Raw genomic sequence first — 23933 nt, 5'->3', positions numbered from 1 at the left:
AAACACATGCATTATGGCTGCATACGGACAAGAATATTTCATTAGCGGAAGCTTTCCGCGAGAAGACTATATCTTTTTTATTAGCAACGATGCTTTAGCTGAGGACCACCTTCAATCCTGCTTCCATTTTAGTATTGAAGCTGAAAACTTATATCACAAATTTGCAGCAATTCTAATTTCAATTCAAGATATGAAAGAACACATAAAGCTGGTCAGAAACGAGACTGAATCTCATGCAAGTTCGTGGCATAATTCGATGAAAAATTATCTGATTCTTTTGAAACAAATCGAAGATGAGGTCGTAAAGGTGATCGAGCAAGATATCGAAGATCAGGAAAAATCATCAAAAAACCAGGTAAGTTATGGGTAACACGACAGTTGCCAAAAACTCACATTTAAAGACAACTATGGATGGAAAGGAAAGAAAATTTGGCACATTATTTAACTTTGCAACATTCGGCATAAATGTGCATAAAATCCCATATTAAATCAAATCGGCGGTATTTAGACTGGTTAACGAACAGTTTTGAAAATCATTTTCATGTTTTGATGTGGTGGCAGGAAGTATAAACTAAACAATTTTAATTAAAATTAATTTTAATTAATTTTAATTGAAATTGTTTAGTTTATACTTCCTGCCATTATGGGGGCACCGAAGGACTTAACATTCCTCTCTCTCTAATGTTGGTCAATTACAACATGCCAATTAGTCAAAATTCATGTATATATGTAACGTTACAAGTAGACACAAACGTTTTCGTAACATTTTCAAAAGGTGAGCAAAGGTTTCCAAAAAAGGCTATATAAGGCGGAAACAAATTGTTTGCTTGACCTCGACCAAAAACTGGCCAAAATCAGGGGCGGCCCTTTAAAAAAATGTTGTTGTTATTTTTTAGTTGTTAGTTTATATTTTAATGGGGGTTTTTATTACCTTCTCTGTGTCTAAATTTCATTTCAAAGCTAAATTTGGTCAACAACAGAAATTCCCATATGACTCAATGTACATGTGACCAATATATTGCATGAAAGTCCCAGTGGATATAAGAAGGTATAAGTGAAAGAGAGAAATAATTATAACTTGGGAATTTACAATTTTACTACTTTGGTATATAGGCAATGTAAATTTTATTCTCGTCACAGATTTGAGTTAGAAAGTGGTTAAGCTTTCGAATGTGTTATCTAAGTGTATTGAATTATAACATTAAATGGTATATTTTGAAGGTATATAACATTATTCATCTGGTGCTAAGGACCATGTTCAACATTCTGGTAAATGATTTCAGCTAACAATGCTGCAAACGGGAGCAAGTTGATGGTTCTACAATCTCACGAAGTCATTTGGTGGAAAATGCGATCATTGTATTGTGTGCTGGATGGGAAACATCAGGGTATGATTCACCCTTCTTCGTTTAAAGTTTAAAGATTAGCCGAATAATCAGTTATAAGAAAACGAGCAAGATATACCAACTTCATGTAGGGAAAAAGTAAAATACAGGTATGCAAATGGGGACAAACAACAACAAATGTAGGCACAGAAGTATGTATAGTTCGATAGCCAAAAATACCAATTCCAAGACCCACAGAAGTGTTGAACCTGCCAATCCAACCTGGGATTAATAGGAATACAAAAGTGCGCTGAAACAAGTGATAAAAACTACTGTGCACATAAACAGACACGATAAACTAAACAACAAATGTAGGCACAAAAAAGGCAAAGTTCGATGGTTCATTACATGATTTGTTTGTATGACACAAAAGAGGAACACTTAAAATACTCTTAACCCGAAATACTCATTACCCGAAAAAATCATAGTGTCCTTTCCTTAATAAGATTGTTTTAAATGATTGTAACGTGACACGCGACCAATCAGACAGCCTATATCAGAGGTGCTACTTCTCGATATCGATTCCTATATCCCCTTTGTGCAATGTTGTGATTTTCTTGTTTATACTAGGGGAAAAAGCACCTGAGGTCGGCCATATTATTTCAGGACTGAATTTGACCCAATTGTAGGTAAAATATAGATTTCAGCAATGTGCGTTATTACTTTTATTACGTACACAATGCGCTATTCCAGTTGAAATATAATATACACACCTTATGGAAGACACGACCTTAATCTACCACACAGGAGTGTTAATTTCAAATAGGGTTACCTGAATGGGTGATTTTAAATTAACACTACACCCCTGTGTAGAAGATTAAAGTCATGTCTTCCATAGGCCGATAGGGGGTGTATGGATTTCAACTGCAATAGGCCAATTATCTTTTAAGTATTTTGTTGTGTTTTTCCAGCATTGGTTCAGCTGTCTTATTTTCTTCTTTGCTGGTACATGCGTTGGATATTTAAATTACAATTACGAATTGTGTTTTTTAGGTAAATAAAGGTTTATCTCATTACTCTCCTCCTCAATTTGCAACGCTAAGATAGTGTTTTATACTTGTACCATGCCATACTGTCATACCGATTGCCTCTACGCGGCAGAACGCACGCGCATTGACATTATCAAGATATTTTCAAGACTTGTTATTGGCTGATACGCAATGAAAATCTGAAATGGGCATTGGTATTCTTTAATAACCACCCCGAGGAAAAATGCCAGAAATTCAAGCTGGCCGGCTGCTATGATACCATAAAATTTGCAGGCATGTAAATATGAAACTGAATCCTTTGATCCGACATATTTGGCTGTAAAGCAGTGGCATGTCCACATTGCGTCAACATCCCTTGCAGACCTGGGTTGCTTGCGAATCCACCCAAAAAAGTTGACAACACAAATGTTTTTGTATTACTTTATTTTTTGATGTCTTATTTCAATATATTTTGTTATTTTTTAATTATGGAAATAAAGATTTATTCTTTCGAGACTGAGGTCGGTCTGCTGTATGTGTTATGAACATCACGTGTAAGTTCAACTAATATTTTGACTGTATAAATTAAACAAAATCTCAGATATTGTCACAAATACAGCCCCTAAATGCTGATTAGAGTACAATATAATTGGGTAAATCAGAATCTTAAAAACATTCATGGCGTCCTCCTTAGCAAATGTTGCAATATTGCCTTCATTGAGTAGACAATGGTATCTGTTTTCTTTTTACTTAATGAAAGTCATAAGCATGGCATCGTCCGAGTAGATGATTTCATCCGTCCGAATGTGATCTATGAAGATGATGAAAAGGAGAGGACCAATGATGGATTCCTGTGGAATGCCTGCGATGCTGAATTCCTTCCAATTTAGGATGACCATCAAGGAGCGAATCAAGAGACAATCCTGTAGCCAGTACAATTATAGCTTGCCTGTGAATCCGAGGGCAGATAACGTTGCCAGTCTGGACTCTTCTCTGTCATTGATGACATTATTTGTAGCAATAGTAAAACCTGAAATCTTAATTTCACCTACAATTGGGTCATCTAGCCTGAAATTGTTACAAACAAGAAAATGACAAATGGGATACAGAAATCGATATCAAGAAGAAGCGCTCTAATAAACATCTGATATTACTTAAACAATCGTGTAATTGGTCGCGTGTTAGGTTACCAATCTTACCAAGAAAGGGACCCTAAGATTTTGTTCTCCAAGGTTAAAGGCTTATCAATAGTCAACGCATGCGTAAATGAATTTGAATAAATGACAAACAAAATGCATTGCCTTCGTCTTTCCACATGCGCAAAAATGAGTGAAATAAATACATCGTAATACGACAAGTCTTTGAGTAAGAGAGCTTCGAATCATAGCTGACAAATAATTCGCCCATTCTGGAAAGTAAATTGACTAATCAGAGTGAAGCTGTTCGTTGTATGTAGTCTATAGTTACAAGGTTGCGAGTCGTTTTGCGCAAACGCTAATTGTAAATCACCAATTGGTTTAAAGTTTGATAAGTATACGGTGACCATTTAAGAATATATTATGACGTTCCAGTGTCGAACCAATATCAGATATGAATCAATTCAGGGCATAACCCAGTAATGCGATGTGCCAGTAGCAATGACGTAATAAGATATCGCAATCGAAGGAGGTGCTAAAATAAAATAAGGGGAGGACTCATTCCCCTGCCTCACGATTAAGTAGCTTGTTGATGTACATGTCCACACAACGAAATGGATACGTCAAAAGAGTTCCGAGATTTGCAACAAAGTATGAGGACCCATATCACTATTTTACTGTTTATTATATGTTATTATTCATAATGAAGCTACAAAAACCTGTTTAGTATATCCACCATCAACTTCATGCACACGCCCAGAGTGTTTGGTTTATTGAGTGAGTTGTTTGATGCTTTTGTGTTGAAGGACCATTAAAAGAATATTCAATTAAACAATTTTGAAGTCTCACAAATCACTCAATATTTAATGGATTTCGCGGGTAAGATTTTCAAAGTATTGTGTAGAATTTGGTAGAAGTCATTAGAAAAACTTAACATTCATTAAGTAAATTGAGGTTCAATGTAAGCCATTTGCGTGTCTTAAAAACCTAATTCAAAATGATTGGAGGCTACAAATAAACTAAGGGGCTGTGTAATAATTACCTTTTAACCCTGGCGGTAGATATGTAGGTGAAGGAAGTTCTTCACAAGTGGGTGGGTGAGCAATTTTGGAAGTTCAAAAATCATTGACTTCTTTTTGACAACCAACATTTAATTATGGGGCACCTTTTAAATATAAAACCACAAAGTAGGTAATGGTGCCTCCAACGGACAAGGTACAAAACACACCAAGGATCAAAGGATGATACAAGAGGATGCCTAGAATTTATAAAAACAGAAAGATTCGAGCCAGGTATACCAACTTGGTGTGGGGAACAAAGACAAAGACAAGATAAAAACTAATGCAGTATGTAAACCAGAATGGTGTATATGCACTGTTACGTCTGCATTAGAAAAAATCCAAAACCACAGGGATGGTAGACAAAGTTAACAAAAATAAAACCACAACTTTTAGTCGAGGTTTTATCCAACTTAAAAGGCTACTAAAAAGTTAAACCCTATTCTATTACCACCACAAAAGTGGTATATTTGAGTGGTGTGGAGGTATCATATTAACTACTGCGTTGCAGTGTTATTACTTGGGTAAAAACCAATAAGTGGCATACCATTGACAAGCTTGGACTTTAAGCTTTGAGAAAAGCAAGATTAATATTTAATTATGTACATTTTATGCAAATTAGCTCATGAATAATTAATGAGCTCATAGCCAAATATGAAGAAAACATTATTTTGATTTACATTTTTGAAGTGTATGAGTACATCAATGTGGCATTTTTATGCAATTTGAAATACACTGCCGTGTTTCTACATATAACAAAAAGAAATCCGAGTTACTTTGGACTATGTTTTAAAAGTTTATGGACATTTTTGGGCTATTTTTAGGGCATAATTTGGCCTAAAATGGTTAAAATATGCAGGTTTCCGACATTTTAAACCATTTTATGATGTGTTAATGGTAGTTATATTAGGATAAAAGGCGTTTTGTTGATAGAGAAGTGATAAATTATCAAAATTGTTCCAAAGATAAGACCTTATTTGTGTAAATAATTTTTTACATGCATATTAAGCCATTTCGTGCCATATGGCACGATATTGATAGGGTTTAATCACATTTAATAGAGTGGCCGGTAAGTTTTGTTCAAGTGGTTCCCAGTAGAAAGAAAAAGAGCAAGGTATGTCAACTTGACGTGGGGAAACAAGTAAAATACAGACCAGACGGTACGCAGAGGAGGGACAAAAACAGCAGTAGTGAACTTTCTTTCATAGAGTTTATTTTGCTGTCTGTTGTCTGTTGAGTTCAATTTGAACTTGCCTTCAGTTTATGACTTGAATTTTGTTTTTCATTGTTTGCTTTTATTTAGAAGAGCAGTTTATTTGCTTGAAACGTCGGCTATATTTTATTTGTCTGCTACGTGCACAGTGATTTTCATCACTCCCAGTGTACTTTTGTACTGTTTTTCTGACACTTATGTGGGCTCTGTAATTGGCAATTTTTGGCCATCGAACTTTGCCTGTTTTTGTGGCTACATTTGTTGTTTGATTTATCGTATATGTGTATATGCACAGTGATATTCTTCACTTGTTCTAGTGCACTTTTGTATTCCCACTGATTAATGTTGTTTCTACAGATTTAGCACTTCTGTGGGCCCTGGAACGAGTAATTTTTGGCTATCAGTTTTACCTACTTCTAATGCCTACATTTTGCGGTTTTTGTCTCCTCTGCGTACCGTCTAGTCTGTATTTTACTTGTTTTCACCACGTCAAGTTGGTGTACCTTGCTCTTTTTCTTTCCAGTTCTTCATATTCAAGGTATCCTCTTGTATCATCTGTTGATTCTTGATGTGTTTTGTATCCTCGTCCGTCCTTTACCCACGTGGTTCCCAGTGGTTTTGCTCATTCTGATGGAAGTCGATAAATCTGTTGCATATTATACAAATATTACATGCCTATGAGGGTGATAGTACAAAATATATCATGAGGTCAAATTTTGACTTTTCTATTTTACGAGGCGTAGCCGAGTGAAATAGATCAGTCAAAATTTGACCAAATGATATATTTTTACTATTACACGAATATTGGCATGTAATATTTGTTTTATATCATGATATCACATGGTTTCTTTTCATGCCATGTGATAGTAAAAACTATAACACGGCTAAAGTCACTGTAATCATGATATAACATATTCTACAAACTAAGAACACTGAAGAACTAAGTTAAGAATCTTGGTAAAATAAAACTTCGGAAACAGGAAAGAGAATGAATTCCAATTTTGTATTTTGTGTATTGAATCCAGCTATTTACAACAAAAAATAAAAACAAAATTGAGCAGTATAAACTTTTTCAGAGTTAAGTGCTTAATATTGCAGAAAGCATGGATGAATTTGTGAATAATGTCAATATCCTGTATTATGATAAAAAAATTAAATTGAAGTTACCTATAATATCATAATAGTATGTGATTTGATTGTGTCCTTGAATTAGATTATCCAGTAATACGCGCAGTGTCGTCTTATGTATTTGTAAGTGGTTTCTATGACATAAAGACAAGTAGGATGGAATCGTTTTACTCATAACACATCTGAAGTTATCGATTGATTAATTTAGTTTTCATCAATACTCAAACGTGCGATGTGACTGATAAGTGCGTTAAATATTGTCACTATTGGTAGTTTATATCTAAGGAGAATATGTTCGATTCTGGAGAAATTTTACAGGGATATTATTTACGGTGTTTAAGTTTAAAGACGCTGACAGCTTCTGATAAATCGATTGTCAGTTTTTGAACGTATGTGTCTTTAGGAACAAAGACTGCATAGATTTAGGAAAAATTCATCACCGATTTATTGCAGATTGCAGCACACCATCAACGTGTTTAAGAAATTGTTACAATTGCTTACCTTATTTCCTCATTAAAATTTACGCCCGGTCGTTTGACCTTTTCTCTGGGTCACACAATAATATTTTGCTATTCGACGAGAACTACATGTAACATATACATTGATTGTTAAGACCTTTGAAAAATTGTCAAAACGTCACGTAGCACACGTTAAATTTTGAAATAAACTTTTAAATTGAAATTAGCTTTTTCTGATTGAATTCAGGTCATTTGTCAACTATTCTGAGGGATTGTGAGTTGCGATGTTACCTAACAGTCATTATCGGGAGATGAACAGCACTGCAGTTACTCGGCGATAGCCGCCATATAGCTGACAAGCGCGGCTATCTTGAACTAATTTGAAATTGAGTTCAACTGCATACGACGTGTAGACTGCCTGCAGTTGATAAAAATAACAACCAGTATGATAACAACTATTACAATTACCAATTAGTATTGTAATAAAGGAATTGTAATTAATAATATCATTAGAGTAATACTGTCAATATGAATTTGGGAATAAGAAATTCGGATTTTGGTGCGTCACAGGGCAATGGCAGGTCCATGGTATCTATGGCTTCATCAATGGTTTCCGTAAATTCATCAATGGCATATGCACGGCATGGATTACTTTATAACACTATGAGAACAAGAAAAGGACAACTGAAGCAACTTATTAAAATGGTCACATTGACTCTGGTTCCAGCCGTCGCACTTATTGCTTTCGTCAGTATAAAACTAACGGAAACCGTATATGAAGACCTGGAGTTGAAACAACTCCGAGCGTCGATGGAAGAATCGAAGAAAGTTGGCAATTTTATACATTCATTACAATTAGAATTGGAAGAGGTGACGTTTTATTTATCGATCGCGAATCATCACGACACTGAAAGTGATATTCATGCACAGTTTCTATTAACTGACGATAAAATGGACGAAGTCATAGCATGGCCAGAGGATGGGGTGCCAATTTCTGATGGGTATCATAACCGCGATGACTTTTCTGTGTATTTGAACAAAGTCAGAGTCCTTATTGTTGATAGGAGTATGGCAGTAACGAATGCAATACAGTTTTATGAACACGTAGATACAGTATTTATAGAGTGGTTTATAGGTAAATTACAAGAAGACACACATCGCGGAGATATTTGGAAAGATCTTTTGGCGTACAAGTATATATTGCGCGCTAAAGAAGACTACGGCCACACAATGGCATATGGGATCGAGTACTTATTGAATGCTAATATATCACACCATGACTACTTACATTTCATTACTAATGACGCTCTTGCAAATGATCATTTGGAATCCTGTTTCCGCTTTAGCTCAGAAGCGTCATTAGAATACTACATGTATCTTCAAGATTTTACCGAGCAATGGTATAACATCCGTAATACCACAAGGATGATCTTGGACAATACTAAGTCCTCATTTAGTCAACATGTGAACCTAAGTTGGCATGATGATTTTGCTGAATATATGGCAATATTGAAGCACATTGAAGATTTTGTCATACTTCATACGCAGTCTGATATTGATGAGCAGCTTGCTTATTCCAATAAACAGGTAGGTACTCATAGAAAACGTAACAATGTTTAATAACAACTTCAACCGAAACTGGTCTGTTTGAACATGAAATCTGACATACTGGGTGGTTGACTTGTTGGCTATTCACACCATCATCGTAGCTGTCACAATCTTTTTACCATAGGGTGAATATAATATCATTAAGTTACATGGAAAAGTTAAACAAAATAAAGTTCAACCTCAAGGCTTAGATTTATGCAGGTAGAATTACAATTACCATGCATGATTATAATAATTGTAACTTGGTGCCTTTCTTTTTTATCATATTTGTTTTCCATTATAATCGATATACATGTATAAATAGAAACGTCTTGATTGAATTGATACGATGGGTGAATTGAATATAGAAGTAACGAGAGGTTAAACAAAATCCAACAATTCAACAAGGTCAAATAAACTCATATATTCATTCCTCATAGAAAGACGGATAGCAAAGGGCAACAATATAATGTTCTATGAACATGAATGTAACCGACACGTATTTCAAAGACCACTGTGTATTGCTGGATTTCCACAGCTTTCCAACGGGGGTCACTCCAATATAAAATTGCTACATCTGCTCGTTAATCTACTCTCAAAAAGGCCATAAATGGCGTAACTAAAGGTAACAACTACGCCGGGCCACTGATTAGGATACACAACAAGCGTGGTGGTAACATCTGTAATGGTAAAGTGTAAAATAAGTTTCAGTTTAAGTTTCAGTAAGGCTTGCTAAGCGGATTTGCAATCTTTTGTTACTTGCCAAGGATCGAAAAGGAAAATTTACAGCAAGTCTTCATGCAATCGATCCTCAATCACCATGTCTTGTGGCGGTAGCACACATGTCGCTGGAGTATACAGCGCGTTTACAGCGTACAAAAGACAACAACATTATTTTAGCATTCCTGCACCATACCAGTAAAATTGCTGAAAATAAAATTATGAACACATCCCATGTTCTTCAGGAAATTGACAAACTACCTCTTTTTATTTACTTAAAACACACAATGACAGGCAAAATTTTACTTCCTAAGTGCTTGTATAATAAGAATAAAAAACCTAATGAAAACAGGAAAGCGCATTTTATGTTTCAACTCCGTAGCATCGCAAAAAATTGTTACAAATCACATTCTATAACAATTATTATGTTAACATTGATTTGACTTTTTACTGTAAATCAAAATACTTCTTGAGCCATGCACAGACAATAAAAAAAAAAAATTAACCGTGATAATTGTGTAATTATTGATTTTAATTTTTATATAACATGAAACACACAGAAATATGACGATAGAATATAATAGAATCACAGCCCTACGTCTAGGTAACAGATATTATAGTCTGCAATTATTTTTTGTCCCACGTTATATAACAGATATATAGTCTGCAATTATTTTACCTAATTTTTGTCCCACGTTATATAACGGATATATAGTCTGCAATTATTTTGCCTAATTTTTGTCCCACGTTATATAACAGATATATAGTCTGCAATTATTTTGCCTAATTTTTGTCCCACGTTATATAACAGATATATAGTCTGCAATTATTTTGCCTAATTTTTGTCCCACGTTATATAACAGATATATATAGTCTGCAATTATTTTGCCTAATTTTTGTCCCACGTTATATAACAGATATATAGTCTGCAATTATTTTGCCTAATTTCTTGTCCCACGTTATATAACAGATATATAGTCTGCAATTATTCTGCCTAATTTTTGTCCCACGTTATATAACAGATATATAGTCTGCAATTATTTTGCCTAATTTCTTGTCCCACGTTATATAACAGATATATGGTCTGCAATTATTTTGCCTAATTTTTTGTCCCACGTTATATAACAGATATATAGTCTGCAATTATTTTGCCTAATTTTTTGTCCCACGTTATATAACAGATATATAGTCTGCAATTATTTTGCCTAATTTTTTGTCCCACGTTATATAACAGATATATAGTCTGCAATTATTTTGCCTAATTTTTTGTCTCACGTTATATACCAGAAATATGATCTGCAATTATTTTGCCCAATGTTTGTCCCACGTTATATAACAGATATATGGTCTGCAATTATTTTGCCTAATTTTTGTCCCACGTTATATAACAGATATATAGTCTGCAATTATTTTGCCTATTTTTTTGTCTCACGTTATATACCAGAAATATGATCTGCAATTATTTTGCCCAATGTTTGTCCCACGTTATATAACAGATATATAGTCTGCAATTATTTTGCCCAATGTTTGTCCCACGTTATGTATCAGATATGTATAGTCTGCAATTATTTTGCCCAATGTTTGTCCCACGTTATGTATCAGATATATAGTCTGCAATTATTTTGCCCAATGTTTGTCCCACGTTATGTATCAGATATGTATAGTCTGCAATTATTTTGCCCAATGTTTGTCCCACGTTATGTATCAGATATGTAGTCTGCAATTATTTTGCCTACTGTTTGTCCCATGTTATAATATTTACATCCAAAATCAATTAGAGTAATGGGTATCTTTACTATTTGTACCATGAGAATGTTATATTTGAATTGGTATCTTTATATATTTTGATCGTATTCTTTATTCTAAACAACATCTCATAGCTTAACTTCATTTTTTTCCATCACAGTAGCCATTTTTTCTTGTCTCTTGTGTTAAATTGTATATAACTTTTGTGTAAACTTTTTTTGTGGTTTGCTGAGTTGGGGGCACTGCGCCTTTTGGCGACAGTGCTTTCCTTTGCTTTTCAGTGCTCCCTGGCAGCTCAGGAGGCCTCCTTTATGTTATTTTCTATTTTTGATGTTTGTTGCCAAATGAATAAAATTAAAATAAATAAGAAAGTTTGTGAAGGAAATTTAACATTTGTGTATGGCCCATGACGAAATTCGTGAAAAGAATTAGGGATTCAATCATGTTTCACCGTTGTTCATCACCGTTTAACAATGATGCGGCCGCGTCGTCTGCGTGGTTTACTTCGCGAGGGCAGCTTTAGCTGCCCGAGCGAAGTAAACCACGCAGACGCGCCGGACGCGAGTTGTTAAACGGTGATGAACAACGGTGAAACATGATTGAATCCTTTCAACAACGAAAAGAAGCTAAATATCGTATAATTCACGATTATTTATGAGGAATGTCAGGTAATCATTGCCACTCAGCCTTACAAAAACTTCGATGATTTCTCTTTTGATATCAGCAATAAAACTACAGAATAAAACGGCAATGTTTAGCCGCTACCTGAAAAATAGTGAATTCAACTTGTAAGTTGGCATACGCACAAAGGTTCCAGGCATGACGAATTTTACGCGCTCTCGCGTAACGCGTAGTCTCGTTCGCGTTTGCGTATACGCTACAGTAAAAGTGTGGGTTCATCACGGTTTAACAACGGTTGGCTCCTGTACAAAGGTATAGGAAGAGTTGTTGAATGGTATATCAGATGTCAAAATTCAATCAAAGCTCCAGGAAAGGATGTCGTCAATCCATAGTGCAGTAAATCAACTTGACGTTAGACATTAATAGATTTCTGTTACTTGACAAACACCTATATTTTGGAAGCACCAATTTGCAAGTTTTTTTATAACATTCTATGTTCAACAAACCGAGTCTTTGTTGTGAACTTGGACATTAACCAATGCTGAAAGTGGTCTCTATCAGAAACCTATGCACTTTGTTTATTTGTATGAAACATAAACGATGCATAGAGATGATTTGATTATGAATTAGTTTATTATCCCCGGTAAGCACAACCCAATCCTCTTACCTATGCTCCCCTCTCCCCCTAAGTGTCTCCTTCTCCCTTCTCCCTCCTCCCATCCCCTACACCCTATATCTCCTCTATCTCGAGTTCTCTTCCCCCTTCCATTTTCACTTCCAATGCTCTCTCCTGTCTGTTTCTCTTTCTACTTACCCTTACCTCCCCACACACCCCACTTCTTTCCTCACACACACTCTCTTTCCCCCTCTATCTTCTATTTTTGTTCCATAAAAATTGCTTCAGTAAAAGTCATTAGCTTATATTGGAAGTCATAATGATCTTCCGTCGATTCTGGTACACGGGATTAGGGACATGTATCGATTTTGTTTATAACACCTGAGTCGCCCCTTTTATAATGTCGAATGCAAAATGTCGATGGTCTATATTTTTCACAGCTAAGATAGCCATAGCTTATTCGGTTTTCTAAACCACTATTTTCAATGTAAATCGACATGCTCGGTTTCTCTCCTCGTGAATATTGCACTGCGTAAGTTAAACATTTCTTTTGTTTACTTAGATCAGGTAACTTCAAACCAAATGATTTCTCCTTCACACCATTATATAAGAAACTTAAATGGAAACCGAATCTCCTTGATACAAATTTTAAGTTTTTAACAAAAGGTAGAAATAAAGATATCAATATCTTGTGATTCAAGGGGTTAGGCAGGATAATATGAAACCACGTGACCAAACCAAAACCAACACTAAAACTCAATATTTGAAATGAGGCGATGCCGAACATTGCTGTGGACTATATAGTTAGCCGAAAAGAGTTTGCTTACTCGTTCTCATTCAAATGACAAAAATCATATTAGCTTATTGAAATCACAGCTCTAGTGCTAATAAGTTCATACTTACCCACAAGTCGTATACTTTCCAAATGTATCTACTATCTTACTTTCTTTTGTTTAACTCAATATTATTTAATACTGACCATAGTAAATGGTCCCATAATAACATTTCAGAGGTCTTCTCATAATTTTCACCATGCTAACCGGTGGCATGTAAAGGCTTTTATAACCATTTTAATTATTTGTATGGTGAGCATTCGATGAAACAATTTGAAGTAAACTGAACTACTTAATTCAGGTCGTGGGTGAGCTATTTGAAGTATCATAATAAGTAAAACACGAGTTAGCATCTATAAAACACTTTGAATATCTTACTGCGTTTGATGTCTTCAATTAATTACTTTATTTTGATGTGCACCATACAGAGTTTATAGCTACGGAGCTGTTTAAAAACGTTTATTTAATGATCTGTCTAATAAAAGAATTTATAAACGATTTTTAGCTATTTTTACGTACAAATATCCGCTGAATTTCCCATATACACTTTCATCATCGAGCTCGTACAGGGTGTCCCAAAAATAGAGGCCCCTCATTGCATGCTCTTTTTTTCCTATTTCAGAAAAGTTGATCAAGTATATGTTGGTATGTAAAGAAGCCTTTACCCGTTAGCTTAAATAAACCGAAACAATTATTTCAATCGGCTCATAACTTTTGAAGATATGCCCTTTTAAAGAAATGTATCTGTTTTTCACTCTGGCCACGGAGGAGGTTTGGCTACTTCAAAGATTGAAAAGTGCATATAGCATGCATGAATATAAAACATTCCTCGATGATAACTTTATAAAATAACAACTTTATTTTAGGGAATGGGCTTTACCGGTGGACTTATGGGTTATGAATTTTGTTAAGTGTCATTAATTTGGGCGAAATTGATGTGGGATGGGACATCTTTTGCTATACTTGCAATTAATTATGTTTTTCTCGGTTATTTTATGTCTTTTTGTTTTATTATGTTTCTTACTTTCTTACTTTATTGTTTCTTGCTTTCTTTTTCTTGACAACATAAGTCATTTCTCTTTTTGGAATAAAAGGTAGCCCTCAAAAGGGCTGTTTAGTTTGTCTTTGGTTCTTTTGAAGTGAGTTTAATGTGCTGCTCTGCCCTCTACCTGGTTGCCTCCTTGACGAACACAGGTTTCAGCCCTTGTCCTCATTGCATCAATTGCGTTGCGTACCAACCTTGTGCGCCGGATACTTGCCAGTGTTGGAGGACTCGGGACTCGGACTCGGACTCGAGTCCGGACTCGAGTCCTTTTTTCAAGGACTCGGACTCGGACTTGGACTCGGAAGCTAAGGACTTGGACTCGGACTCGGACTCGGACCCCAAGGACTCGGGGACTCGGCTTCGAGTCCTCCTCGAGTCCGGCAAAATAGGGCATTTTTAGGTCTTTTATTTTCGTTCATTGTAAACTTCTTCTTATGCTTGGTCAATGATCACATCACGTGATTAACTTAAGTAATTTTATATGCAAATAAATCCAATTTGTAAATAAAAGTACCACCAAAAAGCAAGATTGCTTTCAGTTATATCTTTAATTGGTGAAATGGATTTCAATCATATTCGTTTGTTTTGACATGACTGCTTTGTCAGATGCAAGTCTAGAATGTACATGAAAAATAATAATACTCTGGGGCACTCAAGTTAAATTTTGGTAGGGGTGTTCGGCGCCGAACTTTGGGAACTGTAAGAACTTAGGGACAATAGGGGCTTGATGAACTGAAATTTCAACATTTTTGGGCCAAATTATAGGCTTTGGAGCTAACAACTTAGGCCTATTCAAAATGTTTCCAAATTTTAAATGAACTGGAGCATGATGCAAATGTGTTAAGGAACTGCCAGAGAGCCTGATAGGAACCACTGACGGCCGCACATACCCGTACCACCTTTACATGTGAGTGACCCCCCACCCCCGGAATAATACTGCATAGGCCTACAGCCAGATCTAACACCTCTTCGTTTGGCACCTGGGGTTTGGTAGTGACGTCATATTTTGATTGTATTATTGCATCTTTTGCCTCTCTAAAACACAAGCCTATAATAAGTTACTGTAAGTGTGTGATTATACTCTGTTTCCATGCTACCTAAGGGGCTGAGCAAATATTATGAGCATGGGGGCAGGTAAAATTGGGGTAAAATTTTTTTGACCGATCGAAAGGGAGGATGGAAGCAATTTTTGGCAAGCCGAGAGGGGGGAACAAGCAATTTTTGGCACATATGGGGCACCTTTCAAATAACACGCTCTTAAAAGGCTTAGAAAACAGTACGGAAACGCTTACATAATGCAAATTTCCCTGCTCGCTGCGCTCGCAACATAATTATCTAAACCATTTAAAGTTCGTAAATTGGGATCCCCAAAAAATGGCATGTGCAAAGGAGGTGCAAGCGATTTTTGGCAGGCCGAGAAAGGATAAGCATTTTTTGCAATTTCACCCCTCCCCGGGCTCTGCATAAATATTGCATAGCCCCAAAACAATACTAGGCATGCTAGGTGGGACTAGCAAATTATGTATTTACAAGAAAATAATATAGAACCAAAATTCTGGTTAAGTATAGGCTATGCGTTGATAAAGTATTGGTGAAAACCACGGGACTTGAATTTGATACATAAGGACTCGGACTCGGACTCGGACTCGAACATTGAGGACTCGGACTCGGACTCGGACATCAGAAATTGGCAGGGACTCGGACTCGGACTTGGACTCGGACACCAAGGACTCGGACTCGGACTCGGACTCGGATGACGAGGACTCGACTACAACACTGATACTTGCAAATATAGTGTAGTAATACGTTTGTAAAGTTCTTGGATTTTGCCACAAATGAAGAAATCAAGTGGTGTGAGGTCTGGTGATCTTGCAGGCCACTCCACAGCATGACCCATCCCAAACACTCTGTTTTCTATCCGTGGACAGAGTGAAAAACGGGTACTTGTCTTTAAAAAGGCATATCTTCATAAGCTGTGAGCCGATTGAAATATATAATTGTTTTGGTTTATTAAAGCTAACAATTAAAGGTTTCTTTACATATCAAAATATATTTGATCAACTTTTCAGAAATAGGTGAAAAAGAGGGCGCAATGAGGGGCCTCTATTTTAGGACACCCTGTACATTTTCCTCCAAGTGGTATTTTCTATGCTCCTGTCTTATTACACCTTACACATGCCTAATCCGTTCTTTATAGAAAACTAATGCACTTATGCAACAGATGTCGTTTTTATAATTAATTTGTGTCTTGTGATATATTACTTGCATGTCTGTATGGTACCCTTTGCCAACACAAATTAAGTAACTGAGGTTTTATTGCAATTCCAAATTATAAAGAAAAGGTACGTCTTTTACCGTTTAATGTAAAGATGAAATGGCAGAATAACTGTTAAACAAGAGAAAACAGGCAAAGAAGATAATACAGGACGCAGCAGCTTTGTAGACCCATCTATTATAAATGAGTTCTTTTTAAATGATTCAAATGGTGGGTTAGTATTTATATTTCAGTTGCCCGGTACAAGGTCATTGGTTAGTAAATTCTTATTAAATTAAACAAAACAGCCGTCAAAGCCACGATGAATCGATAAAATAGAAGACAATTAAATAAATTAAATTATCCCTGTCTGTCCAAACATATTGTGTGTCTCAGTTAAATATCTATAAAGCTATTTTCAATATAATTGCAAAGTTGATTTAATTTTATTGCCATTTAGCTACTATGACCTACTTTTGTCTACGCAAATTCGTATTTCAATCGAACCAAAATTTTTCATTTTCTGAAGTTGTTTATTTGACCACTCAACATTTTACTATACGGCGATTAAACCAGTTGATTTAGTTCATTTTCTAAAACTTACAATCTGAAAAAAAGAAAGAAAGAAAAGTCAAATATTAATGTTACATGCATAGATGATTATCACAGTGGCTTTAAAATTGTTAAGGCCGACACCGAATATTCGACGTAGACTATTTGATGTAATATACCTACATTTTTAATTTATTCCCATTCTATTTCAAAGTTTTTCAAAGTTCTAACGAATGTTTGATGACGTCAAATTGATAATATGTTACGTAGAATATCTTGTAGAAATTGCACGATTGGTCTTTGCCTGGCTTCGGTCGAATAATATAAATATAAATATAAATATAAATATAAATATAAATATAAATATAAATATAAATATAAATATAAATATAAAAACTTTTCCCAGCAAACACACATTTTTTTCAACATTATTCGGATGAACCACTAGCAGGCTATGTTAGCACATCTATGACAATGACAAAGGTACCAAAATCTGAATTTTGATGATTTGTACGATCTTCCGGATGAGCAAATCACTGAACGTGCCTTTAAGTGAAACCATTGGCTCTGTTGTTGCTAGAGAAACGTTTGAACAATATGTTTAGGAGATACTTTCACATACTGTTAACCCAAAGATAAAGGTGTGAAAAACATTCTTTTTGTTAGATTAATTGATTGGTTGATTTATTTTTTATCTCGTACGCAGAGAGTTCACTTAATTTCTTTTGTCCATTCTAAACTACAATGCAGCACATAAGTGTTTAATGTGTATTTTTGCCATTGGAACGGTCCAATAATGGGTCTATTGTACAATCCTAATTATCTCAGTAACGCATTAATGAATTTTGATCATCTGTGCATCATTTTAAAGAAGAAACGCCATGGTTTTTGAATATTTAAACTAGTTTTAATTTTACAGCCGACTTTTTAAGTTATGTCTCCATATCCACAAGGCCTATTTTTATTGAGACACCCTGTAGACATAGGGGATGTCTATTATTAACCGTCATTTCCCTTTTCAGATACCGGATACGTTGATTATTGAGATATTTTTATAATTAGTAATTTATTTTAAATATTCAATTTCTTTTTATCTTCATCTAGATAATCGTTGATATTATTCTACTTGTTGTGGTTATCGGAATCCTTCCAATTATCACCTACCTATCCTATAAGACAACCAAAGAAATACAGACTTACGCCTTAGGGCTGTCCAACATGACTGAATCTCTTAAGGTTGAGAAGAAAAGAAGCGACTCGCTACTTTATCGTATGTTACCCAAGACGGTGGCTCAACGTTTGAGGCAAAATGAGAAAGTGAGGCCGGAGAGTTTTGATTTAGTGACCATCTTCTTCAGTGATGTGGTTGGGTTCACATCGATGTCGTCCAGGAGCACGCCCATGCAGGTTAGTGTCGGTGAATTACTCTATTTCGCAGATCAAAACAAAATGAAACAGGTTCTACAAAAATACAAAATATTAAGTTTGAATATTGCTTTTGTACAATGAAAAATGCCTAAGAATAAATAATCTTAGATTTGCGGATGATATAATTCTAATAGCAGAATCACCAGCAGAACTACAAACCCTGGTAAACAAAGCATACAACGAAAGCAGCAACTATGGACTCAAAATAAATATTGCCAAAACACAAGATCAAGCCATTACCAAATATAACAACAGACTGGATATTACAATTGGAGGAGATAAGCTGGAACAAGTAAAATCATTTGTGTATCTGGGCGGCACCATATCTGGAGATGGGACATGTGAGGAAGATGTGAGGCACCGAATCAGCAAAGCAGTAGGTGCAGTTCAAAGTCTTCACAGCATCTGGAAAGCAAAATACATCAAGCAAGACACCGAATTACAATTGTACCAAACACTCATCATCTCTGTATTACTATATGGATCAGAGACCTGGACCCTCAGAAAGCAGGACGAAAACAGGCTTCTGACTTTCGAGATGGCATGCCTCCGCCGAATTGCTGGAGTCACCAGACTAGATAAAATTCGTAACCAGGCTATCCGGGAAACCCTAGGCATAGAACACCCTATCTCAGAAAGAAGATTGAAGTACTTTGGCCACATTAAAAGGATGGAGACAAACAGATATCCAAAGATAACCATTGAGGGTAAAACACATGGAACAAGACCAAGAGGAAGACCAAGTAAAAGATGGCTGGAGTGTGCTAAAGCAGATGGGCAAGCAAGAGGAATACCAACCCTAACTGAAATGAGCAGGCTAACAACCAACCGAGGCAGATGGCAGAACATTGTGAAGCAGAAGCCATCACACAGCCCACTGCTGCTGTGGACGGCATAAGTACGAAGTAAGTAAGTATTGCTTTTGTACAATGAAAAATGCCTAAGACGGGATATAGGAAGCAACCACTGTCGAACTGATTAACGATATTTATATTTCATTTGCATTCATAAAGGGAAAAGAAGATATATGAGTTTGTGTATAGAAGAACATTCACCTGTCTCATAGCTGGAGAGGAGTTCTGAGCATTTTAATTGCTGATCTAGCCGGCTCTACTAACGTAAACTTCTTTTAATAGAAGAGTAACATCTTTTAATAGGAAGAACCATGTTGGTCAAGTGAGCCCGCTTAGCAAAATACAAGTATTTTAGATAAAGCGATCTTTTTTCACAGTAATGTTATTGATTCCTAAATTCCTTGTTACCAACTGTTTGATGGGAATTCATACTACCAAATCCACTTTTTGATGACATACCTTGTTACAGTTCCATGCTGCTGACAGCACTTCATTAGACTGGCAACCATGCTTCTTCTTTTTTTCCTAAAGTTGCTGCCGTTGGCGGCGCCATAAGCTGGTCGAAAATATTCGGTAAGAAATAGTTCCCTTCATCTCTGTTTATGGTGTTTCGCCCTCGCCGCCTGGTCCAAATTGATTCTCTAATTTGGTCTCCCTTGATCTAATATTTTGATCCTTCCAACCTATGACATGGTTGTTTTACGTAACATGGTCTGTAATAGCAGATTTATTTATTTCTGTAAGCGATTGCTTTCTCTGTGACCGGGTGTGAACCCCAAGTGCTGCCTTCTTTGAAAAAAGGGATTTGATAGTATGAATTCCCATCAAACGGTTATTATTGACAATCCAGATGAACCTAATACATTATATCCTTGTTACGCAAATTTACCTTTTATGGTTTCTTTTGATTTGCTTCGTTTTATTTGTTCCTGTGTGTTGTGCCCTGAGTAATTTACTTGATTTGATTTTAATTTACTTTATTTCATGAGAGATAAGAGAAAGGGGAAAACCAAGAGTTTATGTGTTACATCATGTTTTAGGGGAAACCCCTTTGGTTCAGTAAACAAACTCAATATTAATATCACAATGGGAATATCCTTTTCCAGAACATTCTCTGTATTGCATCATTGGGGAAGTCCTTTGGATTGTGAATTAGATGTGAATGTGATGACATCATTTTGGAAATTCCCTAGGAAGTAAATGACAGAATGGTCTATATATTAATAGATTGTATGTATAAAAGTGGAAGTTTCAACCTGCTGTTTGCAGAATGTCATGACAGATTGTAAACTCTACATGTGTGTGTTGGTCGTCGTTGTGCTTCAAAGGAGATATATTTTAACCAGTTTACAGAGCCAATAATGTGCTATTTTAATACAGCAAAATGATATTTTGAAAGACTGAGTCTAGTTTATAAAACAACACGTCTGTCAATAAAGAGTTTGGAGAACTGCGCAAGGAGTTTAGTATTTGGAGAACGGCGCAAAGAGTTCAGTGTTTGGAGAACGGCGCAAGGAGTTTTAAAAGAGTTTGGAGAACTGCGCACGGAGTTCATTATTTGGAGAAAGCAGCACCATTTCTGTGTGAGCATTTTATACTTAGAAATGCATGTGTACAATATACATCAGCCATCCAGAACTTTGCAATAACTCTATGATCACCTAAAGAAAAGACTGCTGGTTAAGTACTGAGTAGTTAAAATTGTGATTGTGTGATTATTTTGTATGTGCATTTGTTGTCATAAATTTTTATTTGACCAATCATGTTACTTTCAATTAAAGAGTTACTTTTTTTAGAGCCTAATCAAACAGTGTATGTGTTGTGCATTCGTGTGAATTTGGGTAAAAGGTGATTTTGGCCTTGAGTAAGTTTGACTCGTAACACCTGTTTCTCTTCTTTTTCCCCCATTTTCTTCTTCGATTTTTTCTTCATCGATCTATTCTTTTTTCAATGCTTTTAGCAGTTTCTGCATTCTATTGTACAAAATCTAAAAATAATGTGTACAAAATCTAAAAATAATGATATCTGGCAGCTATGGCTATTCTTGCAACCCCCGAAATAATATTATTCTGAAAACTTGAATCTCTGTATGTAATATTTTATCGGGAATTTGTCCTACACTAGTATCTTGAAATGAGGAAAACGCTTTATTTCTTATGTTTCCAATTTGTTCAACAGGTTGTAACCTTTCTGAATAGTCTTTATCAACTTTTTGACGGAAGAATCGAACTCTATGATGCCTATAAAGTTGAAACCATCGGCGATGCCTATATGATAGTCAGTGGTTTACCAACAAGAAATGGCAAGAGACATGTGTCTGAGGTAAGGGTTTCCCTCACTCGTATGATACAGCACAATCATGCCCCTGGGTGGGCACTCAACATTAGAAGTGACGGGCCCAGACAAACTAGTACCTAGACCAGTGACTTTGCTTCGCGTAGTGAAGTCAACACTGCATAGCAACAATTTTGACAAGGACGCAGCCCAGACGCAAACAAGCAGGCGTGTTCGCGTCTACGGAACATGTTGCATTTGACGCGGGCAATAAAGGCGCAGTAACCACGCAAATGAGCGCGTTAGAATGTACGCGATATTTCTCCGCGCCTAGTAACTCCGTCAATCCGTCAATATCACCTTGGATACGGGGCTTCACCTCCCGCTGTGGTAAGGGATGGGCAGTCATAGGTCTAGGTGGTATGTCTATGGTGACGGGTATGTGCCTACCGGCGCGCCGGTAGGCATATACCCGTCACTTTTAATGCGAAGTAGGGGCTTATCGGGTACAAACCGTTGTTTTAAAAAGGAGGGAGGGGAGTCATTGGGTACAAACAAAATGAAAAATGTAGTCATTGGGTATAACATATATAAAAACGGGTGTCATTGGGTATGACATTTCAAAAAAGGGGTCATTGGGTAGAAAGGTTTACAATTTTCAATACAAATTTGCTAAAATTTGGTAGCCGCACCTAAAAAAGGGGGGTCATCTGGTATAGGCGACTTTTAAAGAGGGGGCCTATTGACAGGCACATACCGTCACTTCTAAAGTTGAGTCCCCCGGGGGGGGGGGCACAATGCCGCCACTGACATTGGTGGTGACCAGTACACTAAACGGGCTCCAACTCTAAAAGGCAGCGGTGCATATGCATAAACACTTTCAAGGGCAAGCACTCTAATTCGGTCAATACATTTTATAAGTAGTCCTGATATCGATAGCACTTGAGATATTCCAAGTGCAATCTTACCTCAAACAGAGTAATCAATAAAATAATGACAATAGCTGATATATCAAGGACCAAGTACTTGACGATGTTATATAAGCTTTATAGTAGCCATGAAAGTTAATGGTAAATTATGCAATAGTGCCTAAAAAGTATAACATTCTTCAAGATACAAGATTTTTATTTTACCTTGAATAATTATGTAGCTCAACATATTTCTCTGCTAAACAAAGCCTTCGTATTAATGATGGGAAGTGTTGTGCCTGATCTATTGCAAATATTAAAAAGAATATCGTCAACCTGCTACGATAATTGCCTAATTTTTAGAACGAAGTACAAATCATCATGGTTCAAGCATGCATCAGTTACGTAATCACACCAACTATTTCTGATTATCCCCTTTAATTTGTCTTATTTTGTTCTTGTGCAAAGATTGCTGAATACAAATATCTTTCAATGTATACTTGAACCATTTTCTACTTTTTTCTCAAAATTACGAAATATGACTTCGTAGCAGACTGACGATATACAAATAACACCTATACAAATCCTTTTGGCGCTTCAGCACAATATCTTTGTAAAATATCTACTGCTAGACATAATGCAATAACCACCCAGCATACTGTGACACATTATGATACAGATATTGAGACACCCACAATTGACAATAGAAGTTATCATAGCAGATACCCAATAATCATAAAACGTTTTACAAACAAAGTTTAAATGTCGGGTTATATAATGAACATGAAATGAAAACATAATGCAAAACATTCTCAACAAAATGTTTTTAAGTGTTAAAAAATATTTTGCAAAAATATTTGCCCAAAATATTTTACAATAAAGTTTTTAAAACGTTTTCATGACCATTATATTACAAGACATTTCAATAAACGTTTTAAGAGCATATTTGTGTTTACTGGGTATCACCATCATTTTCAGGTTGCCTCCCTGTCACTGGATCTTCAGGAGCAGGTTAAACATTTTACTATTCCTCATCTTCCAGCAGAATCATTAAGAATAAGAATTGGTTTACATACAGGTAAGACAGACCAGCTGCATTCGTATTGCCTTTCCTTACGTACTGTGCTTCGTTAATGTTTGTAGCGTTTT

At 35.9% G+C, this 23933-nt stretch overlaps 1 protein-coding gene across 1 annotated transcript in view; it reads left to right on the top strand.

Moving 5' to 3' along the window:
* Window positions 1–8009: 8009 nt before the first annotated feature.
* LOC140156459 (uncharacterized) overlaps window positions 8010–23933 on the top strand; it is a 36493-nt gene continuing 20569 nt past the window's right edge. The window contains exons 1-4 of the mRNA XM_072179405.1: window positions 8010–8933; window positions 18425–18727; window positions 21781–21924; window positions 23763–23862. Coding sequence (XP_072035506.1) covers window positions 8010–8933; window positions 18425–18727; window positions 21781–21924; window positions 23763–23862 — 1471 coding nt within the window. The remainder of the gene's footprint in view (window positions 8934–18424; window positions 18728–21780; window positions 21925–23762; window positions 23863–23933) is intronic.

This window comes from Amphiura filiformis, chromosome 7, assembly GCF_039555335.1.
Source record: "Amphiura filiformis chromosome 7, Afil_fr2py, whole genome shotgun sequence".
Classification (NCBI taxonomy): Eukaryota; Metazoa; Echinodermata; class Ophiuroidea; order Amphilepidida; family Amphiuridae; genus Amphiura; species Amphiura filiformis.
Note: the sequence above shows the minus strand (reverse complement) of the source record. Positions and strands in the feature narration are given on the sequence as shown.